This window comes from Arachis duranensis, chromosome 1 (genome assembly GCF_000817695.3).
Source record: "Arachis duranensis cultivar V14167 chromosome 1, aradu.V14167.gnm2.J7QH, whole genome shotgun sequence".
NCBI lineage: Eukaryota > Viridiplantae > Streptophyta > Magnoliopsida > Fabales > Fabaceae > Arachis > Arachis duranensis.
In genome coordinates this window covers 12,452,571-12,473,068 of record NC_029772.3, presented here as the reverse complement: position 1 = coordinate 12,473,068, position 20,498 = coordinate 12,452,571, and the positions used below count along the sequence as shown (strand labels likewise).

The 20,498-nt window shown below is 29.9% G+C and overlaps 2 protein-coding genes across 5 annotated transcripts in view; both read right to left on the bottom strand.

Annotated features, from left to right (window-relative positions):
* Positions 1 to 9,271: 9,271 nt before the first annotated feature.
* LOC127746540 (endo-1,4-beta-xylanase 1-like) lies at positions 9,272 to 14,719 on the bottom strand. Its single transcript, XM_052260114.1, is given in 9 exon segments — positions 9,272 to 10,562; positions 11,117 to 11,653; positions 11,733 to 11,910; positions 12,236 to 12,382; positions 12,384 to 12,508; positions 12,654 to 12,810; positions 12,900 to 13,267; positions 14,088 to 14,295; positions 14,415 to 14,719. Coding segments are annotated over 8 exon segments (2,724 nt in total). The 5' UTR covers positions 14,184 to 14,295; positions 14,415 to 14,719; the 3' UTR covers positions 9,272 to 9,446.
* A 1,313-nt stretch (positions 14,720 to 16,032) lies between these two features.
* Positions 16,033 to 20,498, bottom strand: part of LOC127746124 (RNA pseudouridine synthase 3, mitochondrial-like) — a 6,367-nt gene continuing 1,901 nt past the window's right edge. For 2 of the 4 annotated variants that reach the window (XM_052259796.1, XM_052259797.1), the window contains 9 exons: positions 19,908 to 20,254; positions 19,079 to 19,150; positions 18,766 to 18,924; positions 18,595 to 18,642; positions 18,429 to 18,509; positions 17,768 to 17,884; positions 17,522 to 17,623; positions 17,240 to 17,398; positions 16,034 to 16,980 (listed from right to left, as the gene is read on the bottom strand). In XM_052259796.1, the coding sequence (XP_052115756.1) occupies positions 16,606 to 16,980; positions 17,240 to 17,398; positions 17,522 to 17,623; positions 17,768 to 17,884; positions 18,429 to 18,509; positions 18,595 to 18,642; positions 18,766 to 18,924; positions 19,079 to 19,150; positions 19,908 to 20,254 (1,460 nt within the window). In that variant the 3' untranslated portion in view covers positions 16,034 to 16,605. Of the gene's footprint in view, positions 16,981 to 17,239; positions 17,399 to 17,521; positions 17,624 to 17,767; positions 17,885 to 18,428; positions 18,510 to 18,594; positions 18,643 to 18,765; positions 18,925 to 19,078; positions 19,151 to 19,907; positions 20,255 to 20,498 lie in introns of all 4 variants that reach the window. The other 2 variants (XM_052259798.1, XM_052259795.1) reach the window with 2 other exon arrangements.

Sequence of the window (20,498 nt, the reverse complement as noted above, 5' to 3'; positions counted from 1 at the left end):
ATTTGTGAGGTCCAAGCCCAACATTTTGGGGGTGTATTCTTGCACCCTAGTGTCACAACCCTAATTCAGTTTTTGAGGGTTATTGAGAGTGATAGAGAGTAGCCACCAAGTGAGAGAGAAGAGGGAAAACAGAATTCTCGTTTTTGCCCAAAGCAGTAAATTTCAAATGGCAGTTTCTCAGTTGTTCACCATTGGATCGGCTTGAAATTTAAACTGCGTGTTCCTATCATTTTGTTCTTCATTCTGATCGGTGGAGATGTTGATTGGAGGTTTGCAGTAGGAGAAATTGGCTTCGCAAGAGAGAAATTAGGTTTTTCGTTTTTACACAGAGCAGCAATCTTGGAACGGAAGTTTCTCATGCTTTCACCGTTGGATCGACATGAAATTTTAATTGTTGATTCTTCACATCTTGGTCTTCATTCTTGACGATGGAGATTTTAAATGGAGATCTGAAGATGGACAAATTGACTTCAAATGCAGCTTTTTTTGGATATATTTCATCTTCTTGCTTAGTATTTGTGAGCTTTGTTTATTGTTAAACTAATACTACTAGGTTAGAACTTACCCATGGGCTACTAATTCTTTCATTATATATAATAATAATAATAATAAAATAAGTATCGATTTGAATCTCATTTTATATACAGCAATTTATTGATTAACAACAAATCCTTAAACAAAATTCAAATATGCGTCAAATTAGTTCTTAATTTATCAAATTAGAAGATATTGTAGACAACTAAAAAAACAAAAATATTAGTATATTTTTTTTAATTTTGGACTAAATCCTAAACTTTTACGGAAAAAATATAACCGTAGAAAAAATGAGTCGTCAAATATAAAAGTGCAAAATGTAAACAAACAAAATAACAATATTATTTATAAAGACTAAAAATACATTTAATTTTATTCTCATATTTTGATAGAGATATTATCCTTGTTAAAGAAATACAATCTATGTTCCAAATATATATACAAATCAAATTTTATCCTAAAATAAATATAATCAAGTTCAATTTTCTTTAAAAATACTCTTTGATATGCGTTCCAAATAAAGAAATATATTATTATATCTTAGATATGAAAAATTTCTTACTTTTATATGATTTTTCCTTTTTATTAATTGTTTGCTTTGCAAGCATTCAACATATAGTTGTTCTAATCTATTTGGTAATTTAACATTCCAATCTTTTTAACATTCATTTTGATTGCTATTGTTTGTTTTCCCTCAATCATCAATCAAATATCATCATACCTAATAATTCTTACTTGATATTTCTAAGTTTTGATATTACAAAATTTTCACTAGATATATTTATTTATGCCTTACTTACGTATGTATATTATATTTTTGTAGAATATATTTTAAAATGAGGAAACTGAATCGAATCCTAAAAAACTAAGTATAATATTTGTTTTAAATTGTACAAAATTTTTTTACTCTCCACTATATATATCTATTGTACCATAATAATTGTTCAATACATTCTTATTATTTACTTCACAATTTTATTCTACTTTTCTTTTTTGAATATTGAATATTGTTCATCATGGCTGATCAAGAGAAGAAATACAAGTGTGATCAATGTGATAAAAAATTTTCTTCCCCAAAAAGTTTGCGGAGCCATAAGAGCACATCTCACAATCCAGTTATTTATAATCCAAGTCACTGTTACATATGTGGCAAATACTTCGACATTCCATCATTATTACAAGTTCATATGAATGAAGAACATGGTATTTTCTATATACTTTTGTGATCGATAAAGTCTTTGAAATATACATATAAGTCTATAAGTTATGTTAGAGTTTAGTACAAGAGTTAATATTTATAATATTTTATTTATTACTTTGTTATGAATTTTCTTTTACAATATAGTTTAAAAATTATTATCTCATTAATTAGAATTTTAGGATTTTAGCTTATTTTATATGAATTCTTATTATTAACGGATGTATTTTTTTTATTTGTTAAACTTGGAAGATTATATTTGATCAATAAAAATAAAATTTGAGTTTCAGTTTTAATCTTTATAAGTATTTTTTTAGCTCTTGTTGATGTATGATCAATATAAATTTTTACTTGTAATGTCTTTGAATTTTTTAAGTGGAATTTTATTTTTTATGGTTTTGCCTTTTTTTTTAGAATTATATAGTATATTGTATAATTTTTTTTAGCCTTGGGTAGTATATTGTATCTTATTTGCCTTTATTCAAGTTTTGTCTTTTTGGGACAAATGCCTCTATTCAAGTTTAATGGTAACCTAACCCTACTTCATACAAGTTTGGTCTTATCCATGGCCCATTAATTCTGAAAGAATTTCTTTAGTTAATTATAAAAAAAAAAAGAACTTGACCAAAAATAATTAAAACCAAAAATGTTCTCTGACCAAAACAAAAACCGAAAAAATCTCGATTAAGATATTGGCTGATTGTAGTGGGGTTTTCCGTTGATTTTGCTTCTTGTTAGGCCTTAGGGCCTCTTCAGTACAAAAAAGAAACAAAAAAAATTTCCAAAAGAAGTGAACAAACAAAGTGTGACAAAATACTAACCAACTTGAGTTTAAAATTTAAATTTTATAATTTAAAATTTATGGTGACAGACAACTGGTGGCTGGCAATAGTACTAGTGGTGGGAAAAATTGCAGTGCTGAAAATTAAAAAAAAAAATAGAAAAAAGATAAAAGAATAATTTTTAAAAATGTGGTTCTTATCTTTTTTTTATTGCGTTCTTTTTGTCAATCTAATACTGTTGACTAAATTGCTGGTTGAATGGTAGTTCTCTAATATTATTGTATTAACAAGTGTAATAGTTTATGCTTATAATTTTAAATTTTTTTGTTAATATTAATTTAAATTATAATAATTTTATTAATAAAAATATAACATATTATGTATTGTTTATTTTTTCTTAATCTAGTATTAAATGTATTAACTCTAAAATAGTTATTAATTAGTTTTAGTAATTTGTTTTTTTCAATAAATCAAGTATATATACTCAATGTGACCATAAATAACTTAATAATACTTAGACCTACCAACAAATTTTTATATATTGTTTTACTGTCAAGTAAAAACATATCAAAATCAGATCAAAATAAATAATAAATTATTAGAGAATTCTAATGTACAAAATTCTCTAATAAACAATAAATAATTTAAACCCACTAAAAAATAACTCAATACTTTTCTTTGATACATGCAAAATATATACCTGAAATAATATTATATCAATGTAAGTATACAGTTTTACAATCATCGACCGTATTTACTATACGTGACTCATTCTTAAAAGTTATTCTACATACGTGTGCAGTCGAAAGATAAATTACTGAACTTTATTTTATTTTTCTAAATTACTATAATTATGTATTAGTCATTAAATGATACTTGTAATATAATTGTAATATTGTAATATAATTATAATAAAGATATTTTTTCTTTAGAAGAGAGAATATTGCTTTCATTTTGGAGGGAAAATAAATTCATGAGGAATTGACATTTCACTTTTATTAGTTGATAATGTATTAAATATTGATATTATATAATTATAATAAAGATATTTTCCTAAATTAGTATAATCATGCATTATTCCTTAAATGTTAATTGTAATATAATTATAATAAAGATATTTTTTCTAAAATAAATTTAGAAGAGAAAATAGTGATTTCATTTTAGAAAAAAATTGAATTCATGAGGAATTGACACCTCACTTTTATTAGTTGGAGAAAAAATTCAATTTTAGTATATTTCTCGTTATTATATATATTTTTTTCTCTAATTATATATCCACTATTTTTTCCTTTGTTTTAGCATTTTGAACCTGGATTTAACTTATCGTTTTCACTTCTCAGTCATTCTATTAGATGTAGTTGATAACTATTGAATTTCTTTAATTAACATAAGAGAAAAATATATTATTATATGATAGAATTAATATGAGTAAATTTTATTATTAAATATACAAAATTAATGTAAAATAAAATTACACATAAAAAAGCAAAGAAAATAAAATTAAAATGGCAAAAATGATAAAAAGATTATTTTTACAATTTTATTTTGTCATTCTTATGTATAGAAGATTAGAAAATAATAAATTTTTGACTAAATTAATTTTGTATTCGTTGTATTCAAATTAAATAAGTAATAAATTATATTATTTTAATTTATTCCTTAAATTTATATATCATAAAAATCAAATCAATATATATAATTTTAAATTGTGTGATACTTAAATATCTAATCAAATCAATTAGTTGATATAATTAATGCATCATAATGAATTGTATTTAATGAGTTAAACAAAATAAATTAAAAAACACTCTCAAAAACATGATACGTTGACTCTATCATTAAATATAAAAAATCAATTTTTATATAATAGAATCGATAATATAATAGACGGTAAGAAAGAGAAAGATAAACATTTTAAATTCTAAGTTGTTTCGTTTAAATGTTATAACGTATGTATCATATTATTTTATTTATTTTACTCTATAGACCTTTTAGTAATAAATTATTTTTCATTTTTTGGTTAGTTTATTGTTAAACTAATACTACTAAGTTAGGATAGGACTTACCCACATGGGCCATAGGCTACTAATTCTTTCATTATAATAATAATAATAATAAAAATAAGTATGAGAGGTTTAAATCTCGTCTTATATGTAGTAATTATTAGTTAACAGTAAACCTTTAAATAGAACTCAAATACGCGTTAAATTAATCCTTAACTTGTCGGATCAGAAGATACTGTAGAAATACATTTTTTTTTAGTTTTGGACTAAATCTTGAACCTTTACAAAAAAAATATAACCCTAAAAAAAATGAGTCGTCAAATATAAAAATGCAAAATGCAAACAAAGAAAGTAACGCAATATTATTTATAAAGACTAAAAATTCATTTAATTTTTTTCTTATATTCTGATAGAGATATTATCCTTGTTTCTACATTCCAAATATATATATATGAATTAAATTTTATCCTAAAATAAATATAATCAAGTTCATTTTCTTTAAATATACTCTTTGATATGCGTTCCAAATAAAGAAATATATTATTATATCTTAAATATGAAAAATTTCTTATTTTTATATGACTTTCCCTTTTTATTAATTGTTTGCTCTGCCAGCATTCAACATAGTTGTTCTAATCTATTTGGTAATTTAACATTCCAATCCTTTTAACATTCATTTTGATTGCTATTGTTTGTTTTCCCTCAATCATCAATCAAATATCATCATACCTAATAATTCTTACTTTATATTTCTAAGTTTTAATATTACAAAATTTTCAATAGATATATTTATTTATGTCTTATATATCCTCATTATTCTTACCTATGCATATTATATTTTTATAGAATATATTTTAAAATGAGAAACTGAATCGAATCCTAAAAAACTAACTATAATACTTGTTTTAAATGTACAAAATTTTTTTACTCTCCACTATATATATCTATTGTACCATAATAATTGTTCAATATATTCTTATTATTTACTTCACAATTTTATTCTACTTTTCTTACTTGAATATTGAATATTGTTCATCATGGCTGATCAAGAGAAAAAATACAAGTGTGACCAATGTGATAGAAAATTTTCTACCCCAAAAAATTTACGGAGCCACAAGAGCATATCTCACAATCCAGTTATTTATAATCCAAGTCACTGTTATATATGTGGTAAATACTTCGACATTCCATCATTGTTACAAGTTCATATAAATGAAGAACATGGTATTTTCTATATACTTTTGTAATCGATAAAGTCTTTGAAATATACATGTAAGTCTATAAGTTATATTAGAGTTTAAGACAAGAGTTAATATTTATGATATTTTATTTATTACTTTATTATGAATTTTCTTTTACAATATAGTTTGGAAATTATTATCTTATTAATTAGGGTTTTAGGGTTTGAACTTATCTTATATGAATTTTTATTATTTACGGATGTATTTTTTTTATTTGTTAAACTTGGAAGATTATATTTGATCAATAAAAATAAAATTTGAGTTTCAGTTTTAATCTTTATAAGTATTTTTTAGCTCTTGTTGATGTATGATCAATATAAATTTTACTTGTAATGTCTTTGAATTTTTTAAGTGGAATTTTATTTTTTATGGTTTTGCCTTTTTTTAGAATTATATACTATATTGTACTTTTTTTTAGCCTTGGGTAGTATATTGTATCTTATTTGCCTCTATTCAAGTTTCGCCTTTTTGGGACAAATGCCTCTATTCAAGTTTAATGGTAACCTAACCCTACTTCATACAAGTTTGGTCTTATCCATGGCCCATTCATTCTGAAAGAATTTCTTGTTAATTTTAAAAAAAAGAACTTGACCAAAAATAATTAAAACCAAAAATGTTCTCTGACCAAAACAAAAACGGAAAAAATCTCGATTAAGATCATGGCTGATTGTAGTGGGGTTTTCCGTTGATTTTGCTTCTTGTTAGGCCTTAGGGCCTCTTCAGTACAAAAAAGAAACGATAAAAAAATTCCCAAAAGAAGTGAACAAACAAAGTGTGACAAATTACTAACCAACTTGAGTTATCGAATAGTTGACCAAAAAAAAAAAAGTTATCGAATTAGTTAGTTCACTCATCCACTTAAATAAGTATTATAAATTTGAAGCCTGTCTGTCGGGAGGGATTTGCATATTAAAGAGTTAATAGCATTCAATTTCATTATATAAGTAAAATCGATCCACCAACGATCAGGACAATTTGCATATTAAAGAGCTAATAGCATTTAATTTCAGTATATAAGTAAAATGTTTAATTACTCTGTTGGTCCTTCTAGTTTCGTAAAATTTTTAATTAGGTCTTTGTACTTTTTTTTCTTTAATTGGGTCTTTGTACTAATTTTTTTCAATTAGGTCCCTCTTTAATTGACTTAATTTTATAGGGATCCAACTAAAAAAAATTAGTGCAGGGATCCAAATGAAAAGAAAAAAATGTAGGGATCCAATTAAAAAAAAAATTAGTGCAATGACTCAATTAAAAGACAAAAAAATACATGAACCAAATTAAAAATTTTGCGAAACTATAGAGATTAACAACGTAATTAAACTTAAGTAAAATAATTGATCCACCAACGATCAGAAAAAAAAAGCGTTACAATATTGTCAAATTTAACGATAAAACCATATTAAAACTATTTAAAATTTTTATAATAGAAATAAAATGCTTGAAATATAAAGAACCAAAATAAAATTTTACCTAAATATTAAGAATCAAAATAACACTTTAACTTTTATTTCTTCTACAACTACTACCTTATAATAATCATTCAACAAACAAAGTAAAGTCAAACAATAGTGTTTTTTATATGTATGATACTTAATACAACGAGGATAGTTTATATTAATGGAATGAAAACTATATTAACTGGCAACCAAAAGTAATTTGTTATTGTCTAAATATTTAGAAAACGAAAAAAAAAATTAGCGGTGAGAGATTTAAATTGTCTAAATTAAGTAGATTTGAATTTTATTGTTGTAAGCATACCAAAAGCGATGTAACCTATTGGATCATTTGATAAAATTCACTTAATATGAAAATTATTTATCTGATTAATAATATATTTTTAGCATTGTTCTTAGTCCCCTAATTTGCTAAGGCGGAATCCAATCAAACTGAATATTCCATTGTCGAAGAAAGACTCATGAATTTTAAATATAAGATCAAAATTTTCACAAATAACATCATTTGTTCTGATTTTTAAAATTACTCTTTGAAAACACTACAACTTAAATTAACGACAAGGGACAAAAAATGAAAAAATAGAATATTTAAAAAAAGAGACTCAAATATTCCTAAAAGATATGAAGAGAAAATTCTCCAAAAATATATGTAGAGACTTAAATAAATTAAAATGGACATATATTTATTATTAATAAAGACTAAAAATATACATTTAATTTTTTTATTTCCTAAAAATATATATTTAATTTTTTTATTTCCTGCTGCGAGATATATTATCATTATAAAAGAACGTACATTCCAAATACAAAGTAATTTTTATACTAAAATACATATTCATGTTTAAATTTATTTAAATATACGCTTTGATATACGTTCTAAAAACATAACATATATTACTATATCTTAGATATGAAAACTTTCTTGTTTTCCTATAATCTTTCCCTTTTTAAATTATTTTCTTGTCATAAAATTCTTTGCATTCAATATGGTTAATTATATATATATACTAATTTCACATTTCAGATCTTTTTAACATTCGTTTCGATTGATTGTTGTTCCCTCAATCAATTATATGTCATCATCACTAATAATTCTCGCCTAATATTTCTAAATTTTAATATTGCAAACTTTTTTGTTAGATTACATTTATTTATATCTTATGTTCATTGTTCTTATGCACTTATATTATATTTTTGCAAAATATCTTTTATCTTTTTAACACTTATTCTAAAGCATGTAACCTTCTCTTATTCTACACTATATATACCCATGATACTATAATAGTTGTCCAATACATTCTTATTATTTGATTTACATATTTTATTCTACATAATTTTCTTACTTGAATATTGAATATTGTTCATCATGTCTGATCAAGTGGAGAAATACGAGTGTGACCAATGTGATAAAAAATTTGCTACCTCAAAAAAGTTACGCAGTCATAAGAGCAAGTTTCATAATCCAGTTATTTACAATCCATGTCACTGCAATATATGTGGTACATACTTTGAAATTCCATCATTGCTACAAGTTCATATGAAGGAAGAACATGGTTACTATACGTTTTTGTGATCGATAATGTATAAGTCCATGAATTATATTAGAGTTTAGGATGAGAGTTAACATTTATGCTATTTTATTTATTAGGAATTTTTGTTAAGTATTTAAATTGAGAATTTTTTTCCTATAATTAGAATTTTAACTTAGTTTATTCGGGTCCTTATATAAATATATGAGTCTTTTTTATTTGTTATGTTTGCACAATTATATTTGATCAATAAAAGAAATATTTATAGAGTTTAATTTTTTATTTTTAGAAGTTTTTTATTTCTTGTTGATATATGGTTAATATGAATTTGACTATTAATATCTTTGATTTTTTAAGTGGGATTTATTTTTAAGGTTTTGCCTTTTCCTTAGAATCAGATAACTTTATATGTATGAATAATAATTTCGTTTGATTTAAAAGTAATTTTAGAAATTTAATACTAAAATATCCATGACTTGAAAGTAGAAATTTTGAAAATCAAAACAACTATCATAATATCAGAACCATCAAGAACTGATCTTATTTTATTTTTCCAGAAAACATACACAATATTAATATCATTACATCACACAACAAGGCAATGTATAAAGACAACAATGTTTGTTTAACAAACCATATGAATGAATGACAGAGAATTCAAGATCATAGATTATAGTTAATTGAATAATGCAGAATGGTTATAACTTAGAAGTCTATGGAAACCACCATTGGAGAGTCACCCTTGTCAAGGACAAAGGTCTTGGAAACTTTCTTTGTATCAATGACAATATCAACCTTGTATGTTCCATGAAAGCCTCTAAAATTGTATTGACCTTGCTGATCAACATTTCCATGGCTATGAGAAAGCCATTCTTGCTTAAGAGCAAGGAACCTTTTTCCAGCTTCATTGATTTCACCTTCTGCATTAACCAAGTGAGAGTTGTCACGGCTCATGAACAACTCCCAAAATCCCCACAGCATTAGGCCTTCGACGGCCGGATGAGCCATGGCTTCCCTCAACATAACTTCCAAATCATCTGCTCTAACATATTCGTTAGTCGACGACACATCTAGCTCGGTGAACCATATAGGTAAGCCAAGAATTCCCAGTTTATCAAGGGATGAACAAACGATAGGCCCAACCGGACTATCTATATGGCCTTGAATTCCAATTCCACCAACAGGGGACCCCTGTTCTTGCAAATCAAGAATATGTTCAATGTATTTTTCCGGACATGATCTGGTGTCACATCCATCTTCCACGTGATAATCATTCACGAAAAGGGTAGCGGTCGGATCAAGTTGATTCGCAGTCTTAAACATGTTGGTCCTTATGTCCTTACCTAACCTGTCCTGGTAAAATGAACCATGCAGCATTTCATTGTTAACATCATAGTGATTGAACTTGCCTTTATACCGAGTAAGCAGGCCGTTTAATCTGTTCTGGACGGCCGCCATGAGGTCAGTTTTGTTCAGCGCTTTAATCCATTGCTGGACGGTTCCATCCACTTCCCAGAAGATACAATGGCCGCGAGTTTCTATCTTGTTCTTCTGACACAAGTTTAAGAGATCATCTGCATCCTTGTAGTTGAAATTCCCCTGTTGCGGCTCGGTCCAGTACCATTTCAACTCATTACCAAACACAGCCCAGTTAAAATGTTTCACAAAGAAGTCTACAAAATCCTCATTGTCAATGTTCATTCTGCTGATGCATGTTCCAACTGGAAAATCATTCTGAATTTGTCTGACTTGCACTGAGGTTTTCGAGTAGTTACTTGCGTCCAGTCCAGAGAATTTCAGGGTAACATCACGCTTTCGGATCTGTAATGCAGCAAGAGGATACAAAGCAAAACTTTGAATTACATGTCTTCTCAATAAAAGAATGGATATGATTAAAATCTATATATATATGAAGCATTCAATTTTGATCTTTGTTTGTTCATAATAGTCGTAGAATTTAGAAATCTGATGCAGATACTAAAACCTGAAGTAGTGGTGCTATATGAAACAAATCACTTGGAAAATCGCAAAGGAAAGAATAGGATAAGACATGGTATCAGAGCTTCTATGACTGAGAAGTCTAGAGTTTAATCCTTGTTATCCTCCAAAAGAGAAAAAAAATAGCATAAGACAAATAAAAAGAGAAAAGAAGGCCTATTCAAAAATTTAAGCAAACCAAAAAAAAAAACTCTTGCTTGAGGGTATGTGTTTATAACCATTCATGTGTCTCATCCTATCAGCTTAAGCTTTTGGAAAAAGTGGTTTAATGTCATGTCTATTTCTACTTTCACTTTTTTCTTCACAAAATTTTGAAACAGAAAACATTATAAAAAAACAATAATGAAAATAGAAATCAAACAGGTCCTAGATCTTACCTTGTCTGTTTGAGACTTTAGATATTTAAACCTTGCATGTCTATCAACAGGAAAAATTTGAAGTCCAGCAACCATTAAGTCAACACCTGAAGCAGGACCTTGGATATAAACCATAACCTTTGATGGCTGCTTTTCGATTCTAAACGACCCACCGATTTCATGCCATCTTTGATCGGATACCTCAGTTTGTCCTCCATTGACCCACTGGTTGTCAACACCAAGGGCAACATTCACATTCTGTGGCCCGGATGATCCCGAACCAAGCCGAACCCAAGCCGATACTTGATAAGTCACAAAGAGTTTCAATTTATCAGTGATAGTCTGAGCAGGACCCATCCATGTTTGTGTGCGGTTTGTTACAAGTATGTAGCGTCCACTTAGAAGCTCATGTGGTCCTAGAGAGTCTCTTGCCATCGGCGGCATTATATGTGGCGAGCCGGTTTTAACACTCAATGTGCAGTTACCAAGGGGATACCATCCATTAGTGCCATCAGCCAGATTGCTGTTCTCAATTACATTAACCCCAAAAGCAACACCCTGCAAAAAACAAGATGCAATTAAGTTCTTAAAATATTAGTGTGTATCATTCGTGAAAGAACCATCTAGAAAGTTCAACCTTTATGTCCGGTGGTGTTGATGGAGGTGTCTTAGGCGCACGCTTTACAACCAAACTATTAACAAGAATGTCAGTACCCGGCAGAGGACCCTCTAAATAAATTACCACTTTTGATGGGGATCCATTTAGAAGGAACTTTCCCTGCATATCAATCCAATCTTTGTCTGTTGCCTGCACACTTTAGAACATACTATCTTGGTTCAGCACTCGAAAAGAAAGTAAGCGAGCCTCAAATCTCATTGTTGCGCAATATCTTGTATTGAATCATACTATAACAAATTCTGTTCTGTTCTTGTCATCAAGAATCAAGAATAATAACTAGGAAAATGTATAGTAATAGAAAAGGATAATTAATTCAAAATTTTGATTCGTGAATTTCATAAAACTTTTAACTTCCATATTTTAACTATTTGTGACTGGTTTTAAACTTTCGCACTGTTTTGATAACTTGTTATTCAAGCTACCAAACTATGCGTGTATAGAAAAATAAGATAGAGACTAACTTGGCAATGCCGATGTACTGGTCTCGAAGATCTGATGTTTGGACATACAAAGTAGCGCGAACATCAGCAGTAGTGACATTGTTTCCAAATATTCGAACTGAAGTAGTGACCTCGTAGGCGAGCTTGCGCTGCACTCTTCCGGTGATCATTTCCCATGGAATCATGCAATGCAATCTTACAGCCTCTTCCGGACCAATTGTTCAAGCCATCATCAAATTGCGGGTTTATTATGACGTTATCTTCTCCAGTAGAAACACATCCAGTTCTTGCAATCTTTTGAAAGAAGACAAAAACAAATCACAAGTTAGTTACAATTACAAAGATAAAGAATGAAATGCAGATACTGCAATTTCGAGTTAGCCATTGAAACAAAAACCAAGCTCATGTATCACTTAAGTTCCAATATACAACAACATACATTGTTGTTAGGATTTGAACAGCCGATCTCTACGGAGCGAATAAGTATATCAACTCCAGGAGCAGGTCCTTCCAAATAAAATACAACTCGTTTTGGCATAGTCGACAATGAAAATGTACCTTCCAGCTTTTTCCAGTTTCCCCTAGTAACAGAAGTTCTGTGGAAAAAATGGTAAACAAAGAGAGCATTCTACTCTAAAACTCTTGAACAAGGAAGGTGAAACAACAAAACTATAAAATTATGTACCTTCCAATGAACAAGTAACTAGTAGCCGAATTGTGATATTCAAGTTTCAGGGTAGCTTGGACATCATTAGATCCCTGAGACAGGCCGGATATTCCAACAAGAGCTGAAACTATGTAAGTGGAGCCAATGGAAACTCTGCTTGTGATGTCTTGCTCGAGACCTTGCCAGCATTCTTTTCGGCTGGTGATAACAGCACAATTACCATCTGTCTCCATTGATATTCCTAACTGGGAAACTTCTTCAGCCGAAACTACATAGCCGTCGCAGCAATTGACATGCCAAGAATCCAACCCTCCGGAGAAGTCATGATTTAGTAAAATGTTAGCAGCATTGCCCCCACTCGGACCAGAGATGCTTCCCGCCATGATCTGTCACACAAAGCAATATATCAGGAGACAGCTGGAGCTATATACCAAGAAGAAACTCGCTGCTCGGTCGACCCAAACGCAATGATTTCACATGCATATTTAACAAATTTGAAGGAAGGAACTTCCCCCATTTGTGATCTTCCATAAACAGCAATCCTAAACTAAAGTGGCATTTACTTATTAATGCTACTTCTACAATCTTAATTGCAGCAATTTATTCGAGATAGCTTTTAAGTATCTAAACAGTTGTACATAACAATTTATACATATCATCAAATGTAACAAAAGAAACTCAACAAAACAAAGTAGCAGTAACCTAAAATCTACTTCAGTGAGGGAAAATACAATGAGCTAAAATCTGCAATGAAGCTTGAAAATTTAACCACTATAAGGCAACAAAATTGTGCACTCTTCACTACCAAGAAAACAGCAACGGAGCACAATTCATTGAGATTAATGCAAAAGGACCCTTTTTATTAACAAAAGTAAAAAGCTTATTAAGGGGAAATGAATCTTTGATCAATTTCAACACTATAAGACACACCACTCATTAGGCTCTTTTTTCTTTTTCTGAATTATCACAATATCCCAGTTGGATGGGGCGAAGACTAATTTGTCAAGCTCCATTTAAGGTTTACTGTTGGCCAATCGGTTACTGCATATACATGCATATACAGGACAGAATTCGAATTCCCGCCACTTGCTTAAGCAGACGAGTGAACTAACTAATCGACTAATCCAAGTTCTGTAAACTAGTAGGCTAAGGGAGAAGTGAAAACTATGAAATGACATTAGTACCCCCAAATGCAGCCAAAGTTACCTGAGATTGAGAATGAGAATGGTTATGGTTCCAGTGAGAGTGGGAGTGAGAGTTGAAGACACTGCTTGTGTAGAAGCAAGCACACAAACTCTTCATTTATATATTGCCACTGAGCCACTGTGCCACCAAATTTGACAGTGAAGACTACGGAAAATAGGGGCCAACCAAACAAATTTTCTTCCCCAATTACCACTATCCAAAGTCCAAACTTTAGGATCAAAGAAATTCATAACAAATTTTCATCAACGACCCATCATTAAAAAAAATCCCTAACACAGTAAAAATAAATCAATCAAATAGAATAAAGGGTACTATGGATTATCTTACTTTTTTGCTTTGGCTTGCAGATTAGTAATGCTTGAATTGGAATGGAAGGCTAAGTAAGGATCTTGGGTTAAGGAAGCATAATGGTTTGGTTCCTTAATTTTGCACAAAAATGTATGATCCATTTGAGAGAGACTTTGATTGAAAGGATGTTGTAGTGTTAGGTGGAGATGGCTTTTCTGTCTGTACGTATATGACATAGTTTGTTCCAATTTTCTACGTACAGAAACATTGCAAACTGGAACTGAAGAGTGAAGATAACAATTCCAGCACACAAAATCCAAAGAGTAAAACTCCTTTTGATGTGTTTGGTTTCTGACTTTTATCTTATAATAAGATAATAATTAAAATAATGGGATTAACTATTTTGATTATTATTGAAAATATTCAAAATACATATTTAATTCTAATTGGAGCTGATAAAAAATATCAAAGTCTAAAATAGAAAACCAAAAGGATCACATAAAATTAAAAAAGAATTGAAAAAAATACTTCACCTTTTCAAAAAAATGTATGTATAAATTAGAGATAGATAATAGATACTGTAACAACAAAATATGTAGAGAAGGGAGGAGTTGATACTGAGAATTCATGGTAGAGAACGGAGGAAAAGAACTAGTGTGGAAGTACACTGCCACACTGGTGAATGTGAGTGAGAAAAAAGAGAAAGTATTGGAAAATAATACTAATCGTGAACATTGTGAATAATGAATTAAAAAATAAAATTAAAATTAAAATTAAAAATTAGATAATTAATTAATTATTTAATTTTAAATTTTAAAATTTTAAAAATTATGATTAGCATTTAAATTAATTTACACTGTGTAGGTTATTCTTAATCTCACCATAACCTCCAATACACGTCCTCCACCTCCGCCAAAAGAAGTAGGAGAGATTTACCGTTTATCCCAAAACTAAAAACACCATGTTTTGGGTTGAAAACGTTTTTAAAAGTTAAAATTGAAAATACTAAAAAGATGGAAATAACGTTTTTAATTTGTTATGTTTTTTTGAAAATGTTTTCGTTTGAAAATATTTAATGAAAATGCTCAAACCAATCAATCACTTAAATTTTTTATATTTTTAATAAAAAAATTTAAATTTGTAAATTTAACACTTGCTCTTAAGGTACAAAATAGATAATTTCATCAAAATAATGGGATTAACTATTTTGATTATTATAAAAAATATTCAAAATATTATCAATTTATCATTGATAGACTGAATTTTTTTATCAGTTTGATAATAAAACATTAAAACAATTTGAGTTGATTGAATAGTTAACTCACTTATCTGTTTAAGCAAGTGTTTTGAGAATTCAAATTGCATCTTAGTGAGCAATAACTAACGTATTGCCAAAAAATATGATGGTTCAAAATTTTATGTCGTGTTATTAAATAAAATAAAAAAAAATCAATTTGACTATTTATTAAGAAATAATTTAAAACGTTTAAATTTTTAATGATAGAACTAAGCCACACCGTAAGTTGTGAAGACCCTTCCCACTCTAAACCCAAAAGATTTTACATGTAAATATAATTCTAGTAAATTAATTATAGTGATCTTTGTCTTGATCCCATGAAAACAAATCATAAGTATGAACTCTTATGAATACAATAGCATTGTTAAAAACTCTTACAGTCGTACTCCAGCTATTAAACTTACATTAAATAAAAACAAATAAGTTAAATTTCAGTTATTACATTCAAATACAGTTGGTTATATAAATATAAAAGAAAAAAAAAGTATCTGACAAACACATTACCATTAAATTTTATAAGATATAACACTAACACGAGAGATCAAATCCAATATTACCAATCAAAAGTAGTGCATAGCAATAAAAGGACAATTACTATGCCGAAATGCGATATTATTTTGGGTCCAATAAAGATGGTTAAGTTCCCTTTTTCAACTAATGGTGGTTTTGGTCACAGTGATGCTCCAGTCCAAAAATGCTAGTTGACTTCGCACTTGATAAATTAAGAATAGTGATGTTATTTGAGCATTGAAAAAGGATATGATAGTAGATATCTAGGCCAATCAGCCTGAGATTCGAACCATAACCATCGTAAGTTTCTGAACAATACTCGTGCGAATGCATTGTAGCCACAAAGTGAAGAACAAGCCTTTCTCTTTCTGTGGATGTTCAAATAACATCACACGAGTTAATCAATTCCATCTTGCACTCTTATCAGACTAAATATGATGACATAAGATTCCAACTAATTTTCATATGCGACGGCATCGTTGCCACAAAGCGAAGAACATCGGGTTCTGCGCTAAGTGAACGGGGCAGTTCTCCTGAACTCTTATTGAAAACATGAAGAAACTTAGCAATGTTGGGAAGTACAAGTTCTCTGCAGTGAAGATGCAATAGGGGGACCTTGGATAATACACTTCCCTTCTGAACATCTAGGCCTTCTGGTCTCCTCATCTTGTATGGTTTTCCAGTCGTTGGCTCGACATCAACTCGGGGCATTTGTTTCCAACGACTGTGTACAAACCAACCATACTTGTAATCGCCCACTATCGGAGTGCCAAGTGCTTCAGCACAATGGACACGCAACTGCACAATTGGGAGAAGAAATAACATGAAACAAAAAATACGTTGCTTAACTCAGCAAGATTATAGATTCACCATAAATTAAGGAGTCTGAATAATAAAGATTGCAAATCCATTCTTGACAATGTAAAGAATTCAACATTCAGTTAACATCTGAGAATTCTATAAGTAACAAAAAAAAGTCCGATTGTACAATAATAAGGATCATGCAATTATCAGTAGCTTCGTAATAATTGAAATTCCATATAAGCATCCAATATACCTGATGCTTCCGGTACGTAAGTGGTCGCAGCTCAACCCAGGAGCATCCATTTATCTTTGGACCAAGGACTCGATATTCAGTTACAGCCTCTTGGCGAGGTTCCATACTTGAATGGTGAGCTAATACGACCCTCTCTGTCTTCCCATCATCCAAGAGCACCTGAAACAAGAAGACAATGGAATAAAATCAATTTCAAAGTTGGAAGATAGCACTGACATAAAACATGACATTGTCGGATTAACACACATATAAAGAAGAAACTAAGAAAGAAAGGACATGAACCTTTCTAAGGGGAGCACAAATTACACCTTCCTTCTCCTTGGGAGTCCCTATGACTAGTGCCCAATACCTCTGATATGTAGATTCACATGCATCATTCCAAACCTATTTCAATTTTCAAATGAATCATAAATTAAATGTATATGATAGGAGGTTGTTGATGGTGGGTATAAAAAGACAATATCTACATTCGCTAATAGAACATGAGGATTGAAAACAGCAGTTCATCACTTCATGTAAATAAGGCACCTTACTAGAAGATTTTGCATTGTTTATGTTACTGAACAGCCACTGCAGGTGAGACACACTTTGTTCTTTTCTGCCAAATAAAATGATGCCACTGGTCTCCCTGTCAAGACGGTGGACCTGAATTTCAACCAACAAAACTATTATGTTGAACAATACTTTCAATAACTATCAATAATTTCTAAATTAGGATAGAGCAGGGATGAACACTACTCAAGAATACCATTTGTATTTTGTCATATTATCGAGAGAAAAATTTCAGGTGATGAAAGAAACCCTTAGCAGGGCAAGCTTCAAATTTGAAAAGCCTTGCATTAGTGCAAATGTCAAAGTAGTGATCCTTAAATTTGAACGACAACCAGGTATTTTCAGTAACATGCTAAAGGCAAAACATACGGGGACAACCTAAAATCCTATAAAAGAGAGATAAAGGTCTTCCCTTTAAAGGGAGACCAGGGGAAGGAACCAAGAAATTGGCTTAACCTTTAGAGTGACTATCTATTCCTTTTTTTCTTTTTCTTTTTTTTTTTTTGAGAATTTCTAAAATGGGAGGTGCTAGCATCTATGTACAAACAGAAATTTGCTTATTACATGATGATTCATTTTACTTTCTAGTACAAACCAATTTTTTCCAGTGTAATGATGCACGGAAAGAGTATTTTACCAGTTTAGGACCCTCATCATAATCATAGGATAGTGCTGCAGCTGCTAATGCATCCATGCTGTTATGAACCGGCAGATTCCCCTAAGAAGGTCATCAGCAAGAAATGAAAATCCCACTAAACTCATACTCAATGAATTTCTGTATATCTGAAAAATGGTTTACAGACCTTAACCGGCAATTTTGGGGGTTTATTTAGCACCATGATAGCCGAGTCCTTCAAATAATACATTGAACATAATATGCAATCAATAAAATATATTGCCATGCATTTGAAGAATGAGAATAGTAACAAGAAATTGTAAAATAAAATAAGTTTGACATTGGATGCAAGACATGCCTTATAAATGACAAGCCTTTGCAAATACTTAATTTCATCAGCATTGGGATATAGTGTTCCACTTGGTATAGCATCATATCTTTTGGAAATCCTAGCCTCGGCAATTGACACAGGGATATGAATTCTTGCCCCTTGCTTCATTACTTCATTAGGTCTAATCTGTAGTGAAGCTGTATTGTTGTAGTATTATTAAACCCAAAAGCAAATCATATTATCATAAGCAATTGACTGAGGAAAAAAACATACATATATGAAACTATCAAAAGCAAAGTTTGTCATACAAAATGGAAAAGGACACAGTAAAAATTAATACCTTTCGCAAGGGTCTCCTTGGCTCTTCATTCTGAGATAAATTATTGTCAGAAATTGGGTCCTCCATTTGGACCTAGTATAGGAGAAGTACAAATAAAGCCTGTGAGCACACCTTTTAATTTCCATATCTATTTCCAACCATTAAAAGAATTAAGAACAAAAACAAAGTGGAGTTAACTACTTAGATTAAACAACACTATTGTGCTTCACCATAAAACATATCAAGAGATAAGTCACTTCAAATTAAATTTAAGCTTTCCTAAAAGTTTCTTCCACAGTTTTTATTAAAGATTATATAAATGTTAATCATCACAGAAAGCATAGATCCAACTACCTTGTTACAACTTGTAAGTAAATAGAAGAACTTTGTAAGCATTTATTCACATTCTTGTAGCACAGCATGCCAACAAAATATTTATAAAAGTGAACAAATCAATAATCTTTTTGGGGTTAAAAGATATTCAAAAGCATCATATAACTATCCACCATTCAAATATAAATGAGAGTAGTTTTTCATATTTAGAATAAAAGAAGAATATTACTAAGACAAAGGCAAGAATAAACAAGAAGATAGAAAAATTAAACAAAAATTAAAAAAAAAAAGTTATCAGTGAAGCATAGCTTTTCAATTTCTCATCATGTCTGACAGGGAAAATCCAATAAAAAGATGATAAGCATTACACCAAATCGATGTTTAAAGACAAGTAAATTAAATATAGGGAAAATTCCAGAAATTCATTGTCCACAATAAAATAGACAGTATTGCATCAAAAACAAAATGGAACAACAAGGAATGCAAATGAAAGTGTAACAGAGCAACGAATTCTTACAAGACCCTCCCTGAAATGAGACTCAATGACAGAACCCAATATGCCTTTGAAGTAATACTTGATCCAATTAACAGCAGTGACATAACCATCATGTTGCTGCCCATCTTGAAAACTTTCATTTGAGTTCCTTCCGGGCAAAGGGTGACCAGGAAAAGGTGGCAAAGACAGTAGTTGCCTCGGCTTCGGGCCTTCTTTCCGAGAACCCAAACGAGCAACGTTGTTGGACACCCTGATCACTGATTCAACAGGGACAGGCTTTGGAGGACGAATCCTAGAGTAGTGCCTCGCCACAAACCACAGCCATGAATGGCTACTGTTATTTATGTTGTTCAACATGATTGAAACATCTGAAAAGGAGGAAAAACACGAGGTTTCAGTGACAGGAAATGGGGATTCGTAGCATTTTGTCATTGAGACTTTTTATCAAACATGTTGTATGCAACACATAGCAATGAGCTAAGTATCAGGTGATTGATTTGATTTTTCATCAAACAGATTGCATACAAAAACATTACCAACTATAATGAAAAAAATTCGTTGAGGCATTTCAGCAAACATGTTACATGCAGTCAGCAAACAAAATTTAAAAAC